Here is a 19,021-nt window from a genome sequence, read left to right on the forward strand (position 1 = left end):
TGAATGTTGTACTTAACAAATTTACAGAAATTTGTAATTCAAGGTTTTACTTATTTTATAAGAATTTCACTTAATGTTGTAATCAAGAATTTTGCAAAAATAGATGTCATTGAAAACTAGACTTGAAAGAAGGTATACCAGAGTCCAAGCAACCGGCGCAGTTAGAAACCAAAGACACTGACAATTTTACTTAATTTTGTACATAAGGGGTTTACTTAATTTTGTACATACGGAGTTTATTTAATTTTGCACTTAAAAAAATGGACTTAATTTCTATGAATTTGACTTACTTTTGTATTTAAGGAATTTACCGAATTTTGTACTTTGGGAATTTTCTTAATGTTGTACTTAACAAATTTACAAATAAGCTGGAATAGTTATTGACTTATTAATGCAACAGGTTGCTTTATATACATAGCGCAGGTGGATATGTACAGTAAATTCATATATATATATGTCAGTATACGGTATATAAAGAACAGTGGTTTAGCTGTATTTATTTTTTATTTATTTATTAAAGGGACTATTTGTAACTTTCAGAAATGCTTGTTAACAGCGACACCTGTGGCCGTGAAAACAACAAAAGTCAGCGTCGAGCTCGCGCTTGCTCGCTTTAAATAGACATGCACGATCAACGCTCAAAACAGTGAGGCGACACACGTCAGCTAAAATCACAATATCACTCTATATTTCAGCTGCTTGGCAGTAATGTTAGCTGACCAGACGAAGGTCTCTCCATGAATCACTGCTGATCCTAGTGTTGGCTTTTCCTGCCTCAGCACAGGCTGAGGCAGCGGGGCTCCGCAGCGAGTAACTTGTCTCCGACCGCAGCCGGAGAGAGCAGGGAGACACTGGCACCCGGTCGGTAACGAGACGACAACGTTTCTCTCTGCAGAGCTCAGTCACTTCACAAGACACGGAAAACCTCCGTTGGTCTGGAGGAGCTGCAGCATTTATTTCTGCACAAACGTCCACTGTACATTCACTAGATATTCTCAGAGCTAAACTAACTCTTCTGCAGTGTGGAGTAAGCGCGCGTTCACGTCTAGAGGTGGAGCGGGGACGCGAGAACGCACGCTCTGTCTGAGTGAAGGCAAGAAGGCAAAGGTGCTGAGGCAGCGGCCACACGCGAACGCGCATATGCGAGCGCGCATGTGTCCCGACCCGGTACATTTATACGCTTAAAAAGTTACAAACAGTCCCTTTAATTTATGTGACAGGGACAATACATGTAGGCATTGTTACACTTAATTAAAGTGCAACCGATGCAATGTACAGTATATAGGACTTCTATAGCCGTAGCTAGTTTGCAGACCATGTCCCTGGTTAGGCTATTAAGAAAAAAATGAAAATACATAATACCACATGATACATAAAATCACATAATACAACATTGTACATTACAATCAATTTAGATATGTATGTTCCAAATAAATAATCAGTGATCACAGGTTTGGTTTAGTTTCAGCCAATGTTTCACCTTTTCATTAAACGTTTTCTTGTCAGGTTGTATTTTTATTTCCGTCAGTTAGGCATTCCAAAAATGTATTCCTTTTACTGACAAAGACGACTGACTGTAGGTTGTTTTGCGCTGTGCCACTCTGCAGTTACCATTTGTTGATCCCCTTGTGGCTATTCTATTGGTATTTATTGTTGTGACATATGGACAGCTGGGACGAGATTGTTCACACATTTAAAAATCAATTTGATAAAAGAAAACATGACAAAACTATCAAAACTGAGCAGCTTATACTTTTTCAGAATTATACAGTGGTGCCATTTCATTTGTTTTTGATCCATTATTTTCAGTACTTGTTTATATAGCGATGCAACAGGTTTGACAGTTGACTGTGAAGCCTGGCTCCATACAGTAAGACAATAAGACAAGTGTGAAAATATCATGGCATGCATAAACAGTTGAGCTTCCGTAAGCGGTATGTATTGTATCATTATCTTTACTGTCTTGCATAACTTTTTAACATGTTTATCAAATTTGAGTTGTGACACCTAGAAATTTAAAATCACTGACTTCCTTTATTAACTAAATTTTTGATTGTAAGCTTATCTTGTGCTTTCCTTCTAATGGATAAACACATTGACACAGTCTTCTTAAGATTCAAGGTTAAATGGATATTTTTGAGCCATTGTGATACACCCTCCATTTCATTAGTTAATGTCTCTGCTTCTACACAAGTGGTTTTAGCTGACATGTAAATGACTGTGTCATCAGCGTACATTTGACATCCAGCTGTTTTGCAGCATGATGGCAAGTCATTTATATTTAGGCTGAAAAGCAGCGGGCCCAAGATTGAGCCTTGTGGAATACCCATTCTGGATTGTTGGGGGATCGAATATTTATCATTAACTTTAAAACGTTGCTCTCTACATTCAAGATATGATTCAAACCAGCTAGTTGTTGCTCTGAAAAATTAAAGGTACAAAGTTTGTTCAGAAGTATGTTATGGTTCAGGTTATCAAAGGCCTTTTTAAAGGTCTAAAAACACATACTATACTCAGATTTTTTTTCGACATACTATACTATGACTTTTTTATTTTTTCAACATACTACACTATGACTTTTTTTTCAACATACTACACTATGACTTTTTTTTCAACATACTATACTATGACTTTTTTTCGAAATACTATGCAATGCTTCTATGACACGGTGGTGGCATCATTTGCTTTTTATGGAGTGGTCTGCTGGGGCAGCAGCATCTCAGCTATGGATAGGAAGAGACTCTACAGAGTAATCAGGAAGGCCAGCTCTGTCCCGGGATGCCCTCTCGACACAGTGGAGGTGGTGGGAGAGAGGAGGATGATGGCTAAGCTGTCATCCATGATGGAGAATGACTCCCACCCCATGCAGGACACCATCTCAGCACTGGAGAGCTCCTTCAGCGACAGGCTGCTCCACCCAAAGTGTGTGAAGGAGCGCTATTGCAGGTCCTTCCTTCCTGCAGCTGTCAGACTCCACAACCAGCACTGCTCCCAGTAGAACACTTACAGTTACACACCAAATACTAACAATAAGCGCACAATACTGTATACTGACTGTGCAATATCATCAATACTCAGGTATAATTCATACTGTACAATATTTTCAGGTGGAATTTCATTTCATTCTCACTGTGCAATATAATTTTCCACTTGTGCAATTTTTTAATAGTCTGTTTTTTGTCAATACTGTATATACTGCTCCTATTTTTATACTTCCTTCTATTTAAATGGTTCATATTTTGTTACACTTTGTTTAGCTCTTTCTTCGCTGTTAGCTGATGCTTCTTGTTTTTTGCACTATCCCCTTTGCTGCTGTACACTGCAAATTTCCCCACTGTGGGACTAATAAAGGAATACCTGATCTTATCTTATCTTATCTTAATGACTTTTTTTTTGACATACCATACTATGACTTTCTTTTATTTTCTTTGACATACTATAGTATGACTAATTTTGACACACTATACTATGACTTTTTTTGACATACCATTCACTTTTTTTTATTTTTTTTCAACATACTATACTATGACTTTTTTTGACAGACCATATTATGACTTTTTTATTTTTTTCAAAATACTATGCTATGACTAATTTTCGACATACTATACTATGACTTTTTTTAAATACTTTACTGTGACTTTTTTTGTCAACACACTATATTATGAATTTTTTTGACCTATCATACTATGACTTTCTTTTATTTTTTCAACATAATATACTATGACTTTTTTTGACATACTGAAACAATCTCTCAAATTTGTGATGTAATCGGGTATAAAGTGTGGAGCTGCTCCATAGGCAATAAATGAGGGACTGATTTTGTGTTCATTTTCTTTTTATACCCAAAGAGCTTTATTCTATTGTAGTGTTTTTAGTTGTGAAACAGGAAATGTTTCCATATACTCAGAACATCCCCCTGGATGCTCTCAGTGTCATCTAGAACATCTCTCCCAATTCATTATCTATGGAGCAGCTCCACACTTTATACCCCTGTGACATCACAAGTTTAGCACTCTATTTTTTTAGATTTGGGAGAGAGTTGTTCATGTTAACTAATCTTTTTTGGACTTTCTTAGAGCATAGGAATAACATGTATGAATTTTTAAAATGGGCGTAGCTCCCCTTTAAACCTAATGTTGTAATTCCCTTCTGTGACCATTTGAGGGCAGTACATGGTCATCACAACCGTTCACTTCACCAGCCACAATAAACACCGAAATACTTTTGCATCCACTTTCAAAGTAAAACAATTCAAATATACAGCGGCGATTCCGATATGCTGTCCACTCCAGCTGGGGATGGACAGAACATTCACAATAAAAGCCCGGACATGTTTTATTAGAATAAATGTATTGTCAGTTTGTTCTAGATAAAAGACAATAATTCCAACTGAGTGGCTTTATAGCAGCTGATAGCCTGTAGAGGGACAGCAGCATACAGTCATCTATTGATAAATGTGTAGTGCATCCAAGTGTTTTGACAGACCAAGAGTAGTTTAATTTTTCAATGTTGGGACATGAGCCTGTGCAAACGAATGCAGTCTAATAAAACAGTCAGTCCTGTAATAAATCCTACCTTCACGAAGGTTCTAATGTTCAGTTTTTGTTCATTCTGTTTTAGAGAGGTGTCAGCTGTTATAATGGTTTGTGAAGGAAGGATTTATTGCAGGACTGTTGTATTAAGGCTGCATTAGTCTTAGCTAAGTGTACCTAATACACTGGTGTAGATTCAGTGTTTTAAATTATTGTCCCATTATGTTGGTATTTTATCCAGTTAAATGTAGTATTTTTACCTTTCATATACACGCCAGTGGTTAATTAGAATACAAATGAATGACATTTCCAGACTTCATCCACAGATAAAGTGTCATATATAATTCTGCAGGCTCATGTCCCATCATTGAAAAAATGGAACTACTCTTGGTCTGTCAAAACACTTGGATGCATTACACATTTATCAATAGATGACTGTATGCTGCTGTCCCTCTACAGACTATTATATCAGCTGCTATAAAGCCACTCAATTGGAATTATTGTCTTTTATCTAGAACAAACTGACAATACATTTATTCTAATAAAACATGTCCATGCTATCATTGTGAATGTTCTGTTCATCCCCAGCTGGAGTGGACAGCATATCGGAATCAGCGCTGTATATTTGTATTGTTTTACTTTGAAAGTGGAAGTAAAAGTATTTCGGTGTTTATTGTGGCTGGTGAAGTGAACGGTTGTGATGAGCGTGTACTGCCCTCAAATGGTCACAGAAGGGAATTACAACATCAGGTTTAAAGGGGAGCTACGCCCATTTCCAAAATTCATACATGTTATTCCTATGGTCTAAGAAAGTCCAAAAAATATTAGTAAACATGAACAACTTGACTTACATTAAGTTCCAACTGTGACCCCAGGTTAGTATAGTATAATTACTATAGTATTTTGAAAAAAATAAAATGTGAAAAAAAAGTCATAGTATAGTATGTAAAAAATCTGACATAGCATAGTATTTTGAAAAAAGTAAAATAAAGTCTTAGTATGGTATGTATAAAAAAAGTCATAATATAGTATGTTGATAAAATAAAAGTCATTGCATAATATTTCGAAAAAAAGTCATAGTATGGTATGTCGAAAAAATAAAAAAATTAGAGTATAGTATGTCGAAAAAATTAAAAAAAACGTATAGTATAGTATGTCGAAAAAAGTCATCGTATAGTATGTCGAAAAAAAATCAGAGTAAAGTATGTCATAAAAAGTTGACTGCTTTCAAGTCAAGTCTAGTTTTCAATGACACCTATTTTTGCAAAATTCTTGATTACAACATTAAGTGAAATTCTTATAAAATAAGTATAACCTTGAATTACAAATTTCTGTAAATTTGTTAAGTACAACATTCAGAAAATTCTTATGAGTTAAGTAAATTCGTAAAAAATTAGGTAAATTCCATTAATACAAAGGTAAGTAAAATTCATAGAAATTAAGTAAATTCCTTATGTACAAAATTAAGCAAAATTCTTTTAAATAAAGAAAATTCCTCAATTATAAAAAGCTAGTTCCTTAACTACAAGATGAATCAAAATTCTTGAGTACAAAAATAATCCAAATTCTACTGAAATAAAATTAAGTAAAATTCTTATGTAATAAGAAAATTCCTTAATCACAAAATAAGTAAAATTCTTAAAAAAAATAAGTACTTAATCATGAATGATTTGCAAAATCCTTTATTACAAGATTAAGTGAAATTCTTAAGAAATAAGCAAAATTCTTCATTAGAAAAAAGTATTAACAGTAAAATCCTCAATTATACATTTGTGTAAATTTGTTAAGTACAACATTAAGAAAATTCCCAAAGTACAAAATTCGGTGGACATTCATAGAAATTAAGTACATTGTTTAAGTGCAAAATTAAGAATACTCCTTATGTACAAAAATGAGCCAAATTCTACTGAAACAAAATTAAGTAAAATTCTTAAAAAAATAAGTGCATTACTTAATTATGAAAATGTTCGAAATCCTTGATTACAACATTAGGTGCAATTCTTATAAAATAAGCAAAATCCTTCATTAGAAAAACAAAAAGTAGTAAAAGTAAAATCTTCAATTATAAATTTGTGTTAATTTGTTATGTACAACAGAAAATTCCCAAAGTACAAAATTTGGTAAATTCCTTAAATACAAAAGTAAGTAAAACTCAGAAATTAAGTACATTGTTTAAGTGCAAAATTAAGTAAACTCCTTATGTACAAAATTAAGCAAAATTCTAATTAAATAAAATTAAGTCAAATTCTTATGAAACAAGAAAATTCCTTAATTACAAAATTAAGTCAATTTGTCGGTGTCTTTGGTTTCAAATTTCGCCGGCTGCTTGGACTGGTATACCTGCTTTCAAGTTTAGTTTTCACTCTATGTTTGTGAGGTGTTTTTAGAGATTTACATCTTCGGTAGGAACCAATGGGCTACATATGTTCTGACAGGAAGTCAGAAAGTATGAAAAGACTAACACATTGTTGGTTTTCATGTTGAGAGTAAGACAAATATAGTATATAATGTATTGAATAAATCCAGCCTTCTTGTTTAAAGGGAACATTCATATAAAATGAGCTGTTGGTGGGTTGTGTGTTATAAATCCATCTGGATGTGAGATGAGCTCCTTGGAGGTGCTACTCTGCTCCCTGAGCTCCTTCCTCTTCAGTCGGCCCTCCTTCAGCTGCAGGAACACCCAGGTTATAATAAACCGGCTCAGTGTTCTCCCGTCTGCCCGGCTTCTGCCCTCTGGTGGCCTGGAGACACATGACAGCACATAGATGTGACTTCCTGCATCACTCCTCTCTCTTCACTTCAATAAACACAGACTGAGTGCTTCATGTCAGTCAGTGGTCTGAACAACAGACGTGTGTCAGTACCTTATAGTAGAAGTAAAGGCCAATGTTCGCCAACAGCAGAATCAGCGGCAGGACGACCGCTCTGATGATAAAAGGCCTTAGATCTGATCAAACACATGGACAGTCATCACATCACATCACATCATGAGTCCAACATCTCCCATTAAACACAAACTGTAGTGACCTGAAATCTAAAATCACTTCTTCAAAAGTAAAATTCTTATGAAATAAGAAAATTCCTTAAGTACAAAATGAAGTAAAGTTCTTATGAAATGAGACAGTCAGCTTACCTGTGACAGTGAGAGAGATCAGACGGCTCTCAGAGAACAAGGCATGAGAAAAAACATAGACGTGATAAACACAGCTGTAGTTTCCTTGGTGGGCGGGCTCTGCAGCAGGAAACAGGAAGTGGGCGGAGTGATTGACAGCTGGCTTGGTGTAGTTGAGTGCTGAGGTGGAGGAGGTGAAGGTGAGCTGGAAGGAGCCTCCTGGGTACTGTGGCTGGGTGGAGCAGCTGATGGTGAAGGTGGAGCCCCTGAGCACGTGAAACCCCTGCTGCTGGGCCTCGGAGACCCCGTCCACAGAGGAGGACGCAGAGATGTTGGGCTGAAGCAGCAGGTCTGTAAACACAGAGAGATGATTGGCTGAGAGCTGGGGCACGTTCAGTCTGAAAACAGTGTGCACTGGTTTGCTACGGTTTCCGGGTTGAACAGCGTGTTTCCTCGAAATGGTGGGTGTGTCAGAGGTGTTACCCAATCAGCAGCGACGTGCACAAACCCTGTCGTACTATAAAGGCAGTGCATTTGCGTAGCACAACAGAGTGTTCAATGCACCACCGTTTCTGTTTAGACGTTTTTCTATGTTTTGTTGATCCTCCGTTCAACAAAATGGACCTGATTTTGTGCCTCCTCGTCTCCTCGATCCTCGATGCTCCGGCTTGTGATCCTGAAATCAATCTCAGCGCTCCATCTTGAAGGACATCCCAATTCCTAAACTGCATCTGGAGGAGCTTGGAGGCTTGCCGAAGGAGCTAATAGCGACGATACATCTGTGTGTATACTTTGCGTAAGTCTTCTCGGCACACGTGTTTTTTTGTTTTTTTTAACAACTTTATTGAGGCAGTTATCAAGTTTAAAACACTTGTGTATACAGCTCGAGTCTACAATTACAAACACGCCAGGGGGACTAAAGGTTGTAATAAAAAAGATTAAACAAATCAAAGTTATATAATATCTTGTAAAGCTTACAGTGGTTTATATGTTTTAACAGCGTTTTTGTTTGTACATTCAGATATAGAGGAAATATATTGTCTGACATGGTCATGAAGAATTTGGATTTGTGAATTTAGTTAAAATAACACGCAAATTAATGAAATAGAAGTGCGAACAGAGACACCTGTGACGTATCAAAGAGGCGTGACAATGTGCAACACGTCATATTTAATTGATGTGGCTTTAAAATGACGGCTCCGAGGCGAGGATGTCTCATTTTGTTAAATGCCTGTTGCCTCAACTCCTCTCTCCTCGAGTCTCTTCCTCTTCAGCTCACATCTCTTGTGGGCGGGACTAAGACAAGCGGAGAGGAGGCAAGGAAAGGAATCGAGGATGTTCGAAATGGGGAAATGGGAAAGGCCTACAGACAGACAGGTGTGTCCTGTCAGGTGAAGCTCAGCAGTCTGTGGAGAGTTTGAAGTTTTCAGAAACAAGCCCACTTCTATGGCAAGCTGTTTTAACATTTAACAGCTAGACAGGAGATTCATTAGAGATGTCTGCAACGTTGTTTTGCCTAGTCATAACTCTAATTCTAGACATCTGTAATTACATTTTGACTAGGCAAAACTGTAATTTTAGATATCCATAATTACATTTTGACTAGTACGATTCAAACTACTTTGCCATTCATGTGTATGGGGCTTCTCATTACAGATATCCACAACTGAATTATGACTTGTCGTAATTCCAGTTTCAGATATCTACAATTTAATTATGACTAGTCATAATTACAGTTCAAGATATCTTTAATTCCTCTCAATTGTAGATATCTACATTGTCCTTTTTAGATATCTAAAATGAAATGTTGACTAGTCAGAATGACGTTGTAGATTTCTCTAACTGGAGTTAGTTAGTCTAAATGTAATTACAGATATCAGGAATTTTTGACGAGGTGAAATGACGTTGCAGATATCTGTAATTATGTCAGAAGGGGGGGGGGGGCGGGAGGTGAAGCTATTCAAACATGCTATGGCGCTGCACTGCAGTCGTATGGGTTTATAAAGTGTGTCTGGAGACAATAAATCTACAATAAGCTGTAAATTTCATCCACAACTCTCTAGTGAACAAAGCTCTCATTGGCCACAGATTCCTTGATGATGAGCTCTTTCCATTTCATGTCATTTTCTAACTATCTGATCCACAGCGGTCCCTGACCACTCGTCTCACAGCCGGCTGCACATAGGCCCTGTTCAGACCTGGTATTAACATGCGTCCTCAGTGATCGGATCACAAGTGGACAGCTCTAAGTACAGGTGTGAACACACTCAAGACGCATTGAGGACGCATTGAGATCGGATCTTTCAGACCACATTCAGAGGTGGTCTGGGCCACATATGGCCACATTCTTTTAGCAGTGTGTACGTGAATGTGTCCTGGGCCACATTAAGGACCGCTTACTGATCTGATGTCCCGCTGGGATCCGCGGGATCACTGCACTCCTCAGGTGAATAAACAGGCAGACTCGGGCGCTTGTCAGCTTGGAAACGGCCTCTGTGCTCTACTGTATCCTGTCAGTACAACTGTATTTTATTAAAATATATCTTGTTTATAGGCTACATATCTACAGACTATCAGACTAGGCACGCAAAGTGCATTATTATCATACTGTCGGAGATGTGGCGGTGTTTTTGTTCCGCTGCTTTGCACGGAGCTGATACCCGTCCGAAATGAAGCAGCGGTGCTGGCGGCGCGGAGGTCCCCGGGGACCACCGGTACAATAACCTTTTATTTTGATGTTAATACAATGTACCACAATTCACGAATATGTAGGATATTACTACTGACATTCATGTAATATTACGTCACAACGGCTGCTGTATTAGCCGTGTGTTTACTACTTGTTTATTTGCATATAGAGCGGGGAAGTGAGATCGGATCACAAGTGGCCACTGAAGACGCATGTGGAGACGCATTCTAATGCCAGGTGTGAACAGACGTACTTAAAGCTATCCACTTGTGATGCGATCACCGAGGACGCATGTTAATACCAGGTCTGAACAGGGCCATAGAGACCAATGTTATGTGTCCAGCTCGGAGGACGGCTCGTTGTGATTACAATGAGGTCGTAGCTCGTTGTCTACCTTACTACGGTTAGAAAGAGACGTTGTTTGTATTTTAACAACGTTTCTCTTATGAGTTATTGATCCGGGAAGTTTGAATCTGTGAATGTCTGTCACACTTTACCGAACTATCCAAGTTAGCAAAAGCTTCTGCTGACACTGTTCAGATGCTTTGTTGGGCCAATATCGTGAGCCTGAACCTTAATGAGCAACATCATGCACAACAATTCTTACTAGTAGTAACGAGGTTTGAGATATCTGTAACTGTTATTTAGGATCGACAGAACTGAATTACAGACATCTCTAACTGTTGTTTTGACTAGTCACAATGTAATTATGACTAGTCAAAATGTAGTTGTAGATATCTCTAATGTTAATTCTGGATAGTCAAGCTGAGCTATTAAATGTTAAAACGGCTTGCCATACACTTTTCTACACTTTAGGATGTCATTGTCCTGGATAACTTTACAGTTCAGTCCAATGGAAACCATAACCACCGACTGTCACTGTGACGGAGGAAGGAACATACTGGAAACATTACTTTCATAGATCATAGTCTGCTGTGATTCTAGCTGGTGCATGTGTGTGTCATTGTGGGTACATTACTGTCATAGATGATGTCACAGATGATGTCACTGATGGGCTTACCTGAGCAGGTGAGATTCAGGATGGAGTTAGAGAAATCTGATGTTACACACTCCCTCAGAGCAGATCCAGACTGAACACAGTCAGAGCTGATCCACCACACAGATCTGTATAAGGACTCCTTTCTACTTTCTACAGAAACAGCAGAGCCACAGTCCAACTCTTTGCAGGCAACATCTGCTTCCTTCAGGGTCCAGTCAGAGTAACCTTTACCCACTGGTCTCCAGTCTCCCTGACGTTTCAGCTCCAGTGTTCCTGCACAGCGACTGTCTCCTCCCACCAACCTGACAGGCTCTGAACAGAAACAAGAGAGTCGTCAGTAAAAGAATAAAGTGAGTTTCATTAGAACAGAAATGAACCAGATCAGAGCTGCAGCTCCTCTTCTACCTGAGCAGGTGAGTCCAACAGCTTTGCCAGGTGAGCAGGTGTTTCTATCTGAGCCTGAGCTTCTACAGTCCAGGAGAGCAGACTCATTTCCTCCACACTGGAACTCTTTGGTCCACATTGGATCCTCCACTTCTCCATAAGTCACCCCCTGGAGGACTGAAGGAGCCCCACAGCCAAGCTCCCTACAGACCACCTCTGCATCCTGCTGGTCAAAGTCAGCTTCACACACTGAGGACCACCACTGGTTAGAGTGGTTGGACTTCACCTCCAGTCTGCCTGAGCACAGACTAGTCCCATTCACCAGCCTGACAGAGTCTGGAGAGATGATAGAAGATAAAATAGAGAGAGATAAAAGACACCAGACACAAAATAAAAAGATGTCATGAAACAACAATTCAGTGATTCCAACTGGACTCAGAACAGTTCCAACATGAGTTCATCATTAACAACAGAACACATCTTTATAACACCACAGACTGCAGCAGTTTTACCATCACATTTACATTTAATACACTCTAACAATTGTTATCCATTGTTGAACATTTTTAATGTGTTTTTAAACAATAACACAACATCATCATCTGCACATTTCTCTATTCTGTTCCTTCTGCTCAGCTGCTCCACAATCTTTGCTCTCCACACAGAGACGTTTTCGTTCTTTCTAATTTTTCTGAGAAGATCTGTAACCCAGAATAAAAATCTGTTCTGAAAACAATCCCTAAAATCTAAAAAGGATAGGGGCTGGACTCTCTTCCTTTAAAGAGTCTCCCAGGGTGAAGGACACCACGTGGGTGATGAGATACTGACCAGCCCCCGGCTGAGCTGAGCTGCTCAAAGTTGTGGCCAGTAGGTCACTGGTGCCTGTTATGGTGGAAACCAAAGAACCAGCTGGTTGAAACCAGTGACTAAGAAAGCTGTCAAACTGAAGAAGGAGTCAGGCTGGTTGCTGGTCGGCCCAGGGGACTCCTGAAGCAGCAGACATGTATGTTTCATATATACAGATATATATCTTGGTGCATTCAGCACCTGATTTACTGATACAGCAGATCAACAGACTCCATCATAGCTGCTGGAGACAGTCTGCTGTGCATCTAGCTGGTGCATGTGTGTGTCATTGTGGGTACATTACTGTCATAGATGATGTCGCTGATGATGTCACTGATGGGCTTACCTGAGCAGGTGAGATCCAGGATGGAGGAAGAGGAGCCTGATGTTGCACACTCCCTCAGAGCAGATCCAGACTGAAAATAGTCAGACCAGATCCTCCACACAGATCTTTCTGAGGACTCCTCTCTCTTTTCTACAGAAACAGCAGAGCCACAGTCCAACTCTTTGCAGGCAGCAGCTGCTTCCTTCAGGGTCCAGTCAGAGTAAACTTCACCCACTGGTCTCCAGTCTCCCTGATGTTTCACCTCCAGTGTTCCTGCACAGCGACTGTCTCCTCCCACCAACCTGACAGGCTCTGAACAGAAACAAGAGAGTCCTCAGTAAAAGAATAAAGTGAGTTTCATTAGAACAGAAATGAACCAGATCAGAGCTGCAGCTCCTCTTCTACCTGAGCAGGTGAGTCCAACAGCTTTGCCAGGTGAGCAGGTGTTTCTATCTGAGCCTGAGCTGCTACAGTCCAGGAGAGCAGACTCAGTTCCTCCACACTGGAACTCTTTGGTCCACATTGGATCCTCCACTTCTCCATAAGTCACCCCCTGGAGGACTGAAGGAGCCCCACAGCCAAGCTCCCTACAGACCACCTCTGCATCCTGCTGGTCAAAGTCAGCTTCACACACTGAGGACCACCACTGGTTAGAGTGGTTGGACTTCACCTCCAGTCTGCCTGAGCACAGACTAGTCCCATCCACCAGCCTGACAGAGTCTGGAGAGATGATAGAAGATAAAATAGAGAGAGATAAAAGAAACCAGACACAAAATAAAAAGATGTCATGTGTAGAGAGATTGGTGCGTGCTACTCTTGAAAAGCATCTTATCTCATCTTGCATCTACTGGGAAGAGAAAAACACATTCTTGAGTTCAGGAAGATTTGGTCACTGACAGATGTTTTAGTTAGAAAGAAGGAACAAGTTGTTTTCTTAAGACAACGTAAACTCTGCAATCGACCATCGAGTGTCGATTTTGACATTATCCAGGGAAGATAATAAAGTTTTATGACTCTGGGAGAATCCTCTCTCGCTCAAATCAACAAAAACTGTTAACTCTTTGATGACCTCAAAGGATTCTCTTGGTCAGAACCCTCCCCACACACACACTCCCCTAGCATCTGGAATTCCATAGTTGCCTAGGTCTTGACCTTTCGGTGACCTTGAGAGTAAACGAATCTGCATGGAACAACATTGCCACCTGGCAGGTATCGGGAGGTAATAGGATAACTAATTGAATGTAACGTTTGTTATAAGTTTAGTAAAACTGATTTTAAGATTGGTAATGTTTATTACTGAATATGTTGTTGTATAATCATTAATGGTATTGTAATACGTTTTTAATGTTTTATCAGTTATGATCAATAGATGTAATATCTTAAGTTGAAAGTTGTTGAGATGATTAATAACTTGACTTAGAATTCAATTTTGATACTAATGTTTGATCAGAATATTAGTGAATATAGCTTTTTGATATGTGTCTGTTTCGTGCAAATTAAGGAACTCTAAAATTAGTGAGGAGGGAACTTTGATTTTGCGCGTGTAAGATTTATTCAGTGATAGAAATTGAGTTGCTGAATGAGAGGGCTTCGACCCCTTCCCTCCTCTACCTCCGTAAGGGGGGTTAAAGAAAAGATGACACAGAGTCAAACAGATCACTTGGGGAGATCGCTTCAGCAGTTCGCTTGGAAAGTTTGCTCCAAAAGGAGTGGGGGGTAACTCCCTCAAACTTCTCCGTTTAACACACACATTTCCATTGTGTGTTTCATTTCTACTTCATGTTAATTTTTCTTAGTCAAGTGACTTCTAAAGGACAGCATTTTTAAATATCTTTTGTTTACCTTGCGTGATTTAAATGATAAATGTCCGGCCGGCATTTCAAGTTTTGTCCGTGAAATAGATAAACTCTCAAAACTTTCAGAAGATCGTCTGACATCAAGCTTTTGTATTTTTCGACGAACTATCAGCCAATCCACTCAAAGATCCAACTTTTACTGTTATGACAAGAAAGTTGAAGAAGACTTCCCAGCGTAGGTATCTGAGGGCTGAGTAAGCTACTGAGGTTCCCTCTCCACCTAACGGGTAGGAGGAGATCCACACAGAGAGTGTGCAAAGAAAACCACTTGGACCCAAACAGAACCAACAGCAGCGAGAAGTAAGAGTATCCTGATGGCTTTTGATCAAGAGTTGTTTGTCAGACGTATTTTCTATGTCTCTTAATCTTCCAAATTAATAATTGCAACTTTTATAGCTTCAAGAGAGAATAGAGATCAGAAATTCCACCCATCCATCTTCAACCGCTTATCCGGGGTCGGGTCGCGGGGGCAACAGCTCCAGCAGGGGACCCCAAATCTTCCCTTTCCCGGGCCACATTAACCAGCTCTGACTGGGGGATCCAGAGGCGTTCCCAGGCCAGTGTGGAGATATAATCTCTCCACCTAGTCCTGTGTCTTCCCCGTGGTCTCCTCCCAGCTGGTCGTGCCTGGAACACCTCCCTAGAGTGGCGCCCAGGGGGCATCCGTACTAGATGCCCGAACCACCTCAGCTGGCTCCTTTCGACGCAAAGGAGCAGCGGCTCTACTCCGAGTCCCTCACGGATGACTGAGCTTCTCACCCTATCTCTAAGGGAGACGCCAGCCACCCTCCTGAGAAAACCCATTTCGGCTTCTTGTACCCGCGATCTAGTTCTTTGGGTCCTGACCCAGCCCTCATGACCATAGGTGAGAGTAGGAACGAAGATTGACCGATAGATCGAGAGCTTTGCCTTCCGGCTCAGCTCTCTTTTCGGCACAACGGTGCGGTAAAGCGAATGCAATACCGCCCCCGCTGCTCCGATTCTCCGGCCAGTCTCACGTTCCATAGTCCCATCACTCACGAACAAGACCCCGAGGTACTTGAACTCCTTCACTTGGGGTAAGGACTCATTCCCTACCTGGAGATCAGAAATTCCCTCAACACTAAAAGTTCCAATCAGTTGCTTGTGTCATTGAATTTCCATTTCATTCATTCATTAATTACCAGTGTTAATTATTGTATATTCATCACTTCATTTATTCAATTATCACGATTTATGGTAAATAAATGTTTCACTTTATCACTACGTCGTGGTCTGTGTGTGTATTTCAGAGTGGAAGCATAGATCAATGACTTCAGAATTTACACTTTAGATTGAAGACTGGTCAATGATCGATGATCAATACTTATATTAAAAACAGTTTCCTCTTTTTCTATAAAAATTGGTGATGCCCCGAACTTTATTTTATTTTATTTTAATATAATTTACGAGAGCAAGTTATTTAATTACATGTGGAGCGTAAACGCTACACATGAAACAACAATTCAGTGGTTCAAACTGGACTCAGAACAGTTCCAACATGAGTTCATCATTAGAAAGCTGTCAAGCTGAAGAAGGAGTCCTCTCAGGCTGGTTGCTGGTTGGCTGAGGGGACTCCTGAAGCAGCAGACATGTATGTTTCATACTAGTGATGTGACGGTGAGGAAATTTTCCCACCGGTTAATAAACTAATGACAACACCGGTGTTACCGATTACACTGGACATTTTACAAGAAAAGATGACGGTCAATATGTGTAGCGCGCTGACTCTGATCTTTACTGTCGGGTGGCGGTGTGTTTCGCCTCTCCGGTAGAGCTTTTGCTAGCTTTTGCTTTTGCTTTTGTAGAGCCTTGCTTTTTTTTACTGAAATAAAACCCCTTCAGTTAATTTTGGCGTATCAGTAGCGTGCTATCAATAGAGAGTCGGACGACGGACGCTACGATCTGAAAGTAAAAGTGAATGCATCTGCTCCGTAAGGAGTCAGCTCAGAGTAGCAGGAGTCATATTTCACATATTGAGGGGCTGTAGGGGTCTACCTGGCGCCGCACACACCGGCTGTGACCGCTACGTCCTCCTCGTAGTGATTACCTCATTAACGTTTTGGGTTTAAATCTGAAATATTGTCAAATAGGTGCGTTTGCTTTTCGCTTCGACACCAAATCCTTCGCCATCGTCTTGTCTGTCAACTCTCTCTCTGTACCGTGTGTGTGAAATATGACTCCTGCTACTCTGAGCTGACTCCTTACAGAGCAGATGCATTCACTTTTACTTTCAGATCGTAGCGTCCGTCGTCCGACTCTCTATTGATAGCACGCTACTGATACGCCAAAATTAACTGAAGGGGTTTTATTTCAGTAAAAAAAAGCAAGGCGACGGTGGGGACGGTGGGTACGTAATGTAATCAGTGTGTGCCTGAGCAATGTTTAACACCGGTAAAACCGACTACCGTGACAAGCCTTTTTCATATATACAGATATATATCTTGGTGCATTCTGCACCTGATTTACTGATACAGCAGATCAACAGACTCCATCATGGCGGCTGGAGATAGTCTGCTGTGATTCTAGCTGGTGCATGTGTGTGTCATTGTGGCAACATTACTGTCATAGATGATGTCACAGATGATGTCACTGATGGGCTTACCTAAGCAGGTGAAATCCAGGATGGAAGAAGAGGTATCTGGTGTTACACACTCCCTCAGAGCAGATCCAGACTGAAGACAGTCCGAGCTGATCCTCCACACAGATCTTTCTGAGGACTCCTTTCTCTCTTCTACAGAAACAGCAGAGCCACAGTCCAACTCTTTGCAGGCGACATCTGCTTCCTTCAGGGTCCAGTAAGAGTATAAGTCACTCACTGGTCTCCAGTCTCCCTGATGTTTCACCTCCAGTGTTCCTGCACAGCGACTGTCTCCTCCCACCAACCTGACAGGCTCTGAACAGAAACAAGAGAGTCATCAGTAAAAGAATAAAGTGAGTTTCATTAGAACAGAAATGAACCAGATCAGAGCTGCAGCTCCTCTTCTACCTGAGCAGGTGAGTCCAACAGCTTTGCCAGGTGAGCAGGTGTTTCTATCTGAGCCTGAGCTTCTACAGTCCAGGAGAACAGACTCAGTTCCTCCACACTGGAACTCTTTGGTCCACATTGGATCCTCTACTTCTCCATAAGTCACCCCCTGGAGGACTGAAGGAGCCCCACAGCCAAGCTCCCTACAGACCACCTCTGCATCCTGCTGGTCAAAGTCAGCTTCACACACTGAGGACCACCAATGGTTAGAGTGGTTAGACTTCACCTCCAGTCTGCCTGAGCACAGACTAGTCCCATTCACCAGCCTGACAGAGTCTGGAGAGATGATAGAAGATAAAATAGAGAGAGATAAAAGACACCAGACACAAAATAAAAAGATGTCATGAAACAACAATTCAGTGATTCCAACTGGACTCAGAACAGTTCCAACATGAGTTCATCATTAACAACAGAACACATCTTTATAACACCACAGACTGCAGCAGTTTTACCATCACATTTACATTTAATACACTCTAACAATTGTTATCCATTGTTGAACATTTTTAATGTGTTTTCAAACAATAACACAACATCATCATCTGCACATTTCTCTATTCTGTTCCTTCTGCTCAGCTGCTCCACAATCTTTGCTCTCCACACAGAGATGTTTTCATTCTTTCTTTTTTTTTCTGAGAAGATCTGTAACCCAGAATAAAAATCTGTTCAGAAAACAATCCCTAAAATCTAAAAGGATAGGGGCTGGACTCTCTTCTTTTAAGGAGTCTCCCAGGGTGAAGGACACCACGTGGGTGATGAGATACTGACCAGCCCCCGGCTGAGCTGAGCTGCTCAAAGTTGTGGCCAGTAGGTCACTGGTGCCTGTTATGGTGGAAACCAAAGAACCAGCTGGTTGAAATCAGTGGCTAAGAAAGCTGGCAAGCTGAAGGAGGAGTCAGGCTGGTTGCTGGTCGGCCCAGGGGACTCCTGAAGCAGCAGACATGTATGTTTCATATATACAGATATTTATCTTGGTGCATTCAGCACCTGATTTACTGAGGCAGCAGATCAACAGACTCCATCATGGCTGCTGAGACAGTCTGCTGTGATTCTAGCTGGTGCATGTGTATGTCATTTTGGGTACATTACTGTCATAAATGGTGTCACTGATGATGTCACTGATGGGCTTACCTGAGCAGGTGAGATCCAGGATGGAGGAAGAGAAACCTGGTGTTACACACTCCCTCAGAGCAGATCCAGACTGAACACAGTAAGAGTTCATCCTCCACAC

At 40.6% G+C, this 19,021-nt stretch overlaps 1 protein-coding gene across 1 annotated transcript; it reads right to left on the bottom strand.

The window, feature by feature from the left end:
- Nucleotides 1-7,153: 7,153 nt before the first annotated feature.
- LOC119474424 (scavenger receptor cysteine-rich type 1 protein M130-like) lies at nt 7,154-18,058 on the bottom strand (the record flags this gene model as incomplete). The annotated part of the gene is made up of 5 exons (XM_037746457.1): nt 7,154-7,273; nt 7,397-7,479; nt 7,666-7,995; nt 17,368-17,658; nt 17,752-18,058. Coding segments are annotated over 5 exons (1,131 nt in total), but the record flags the coding sequence as incomplete, so codon positions are not given.
- Between the last annotated feature and the right edge of the window lie 963 nt (nt 18,059-19,021).

Source organism: Sebastes umbrosus, chromosome 16 (genome assembly GCF_015220745.1).
Source record: "Sebastes umbrosus isolate fSebUmb1 chromosome 16, fSebUmb1.pri, whole genome shotgun sequence".
Lineage (NCBI taxonomy): Eukaryota > Metazoa > Chordata > Actinopteri > Perciformes > Sebastidae > Sebastes > Sebastes umbrosus.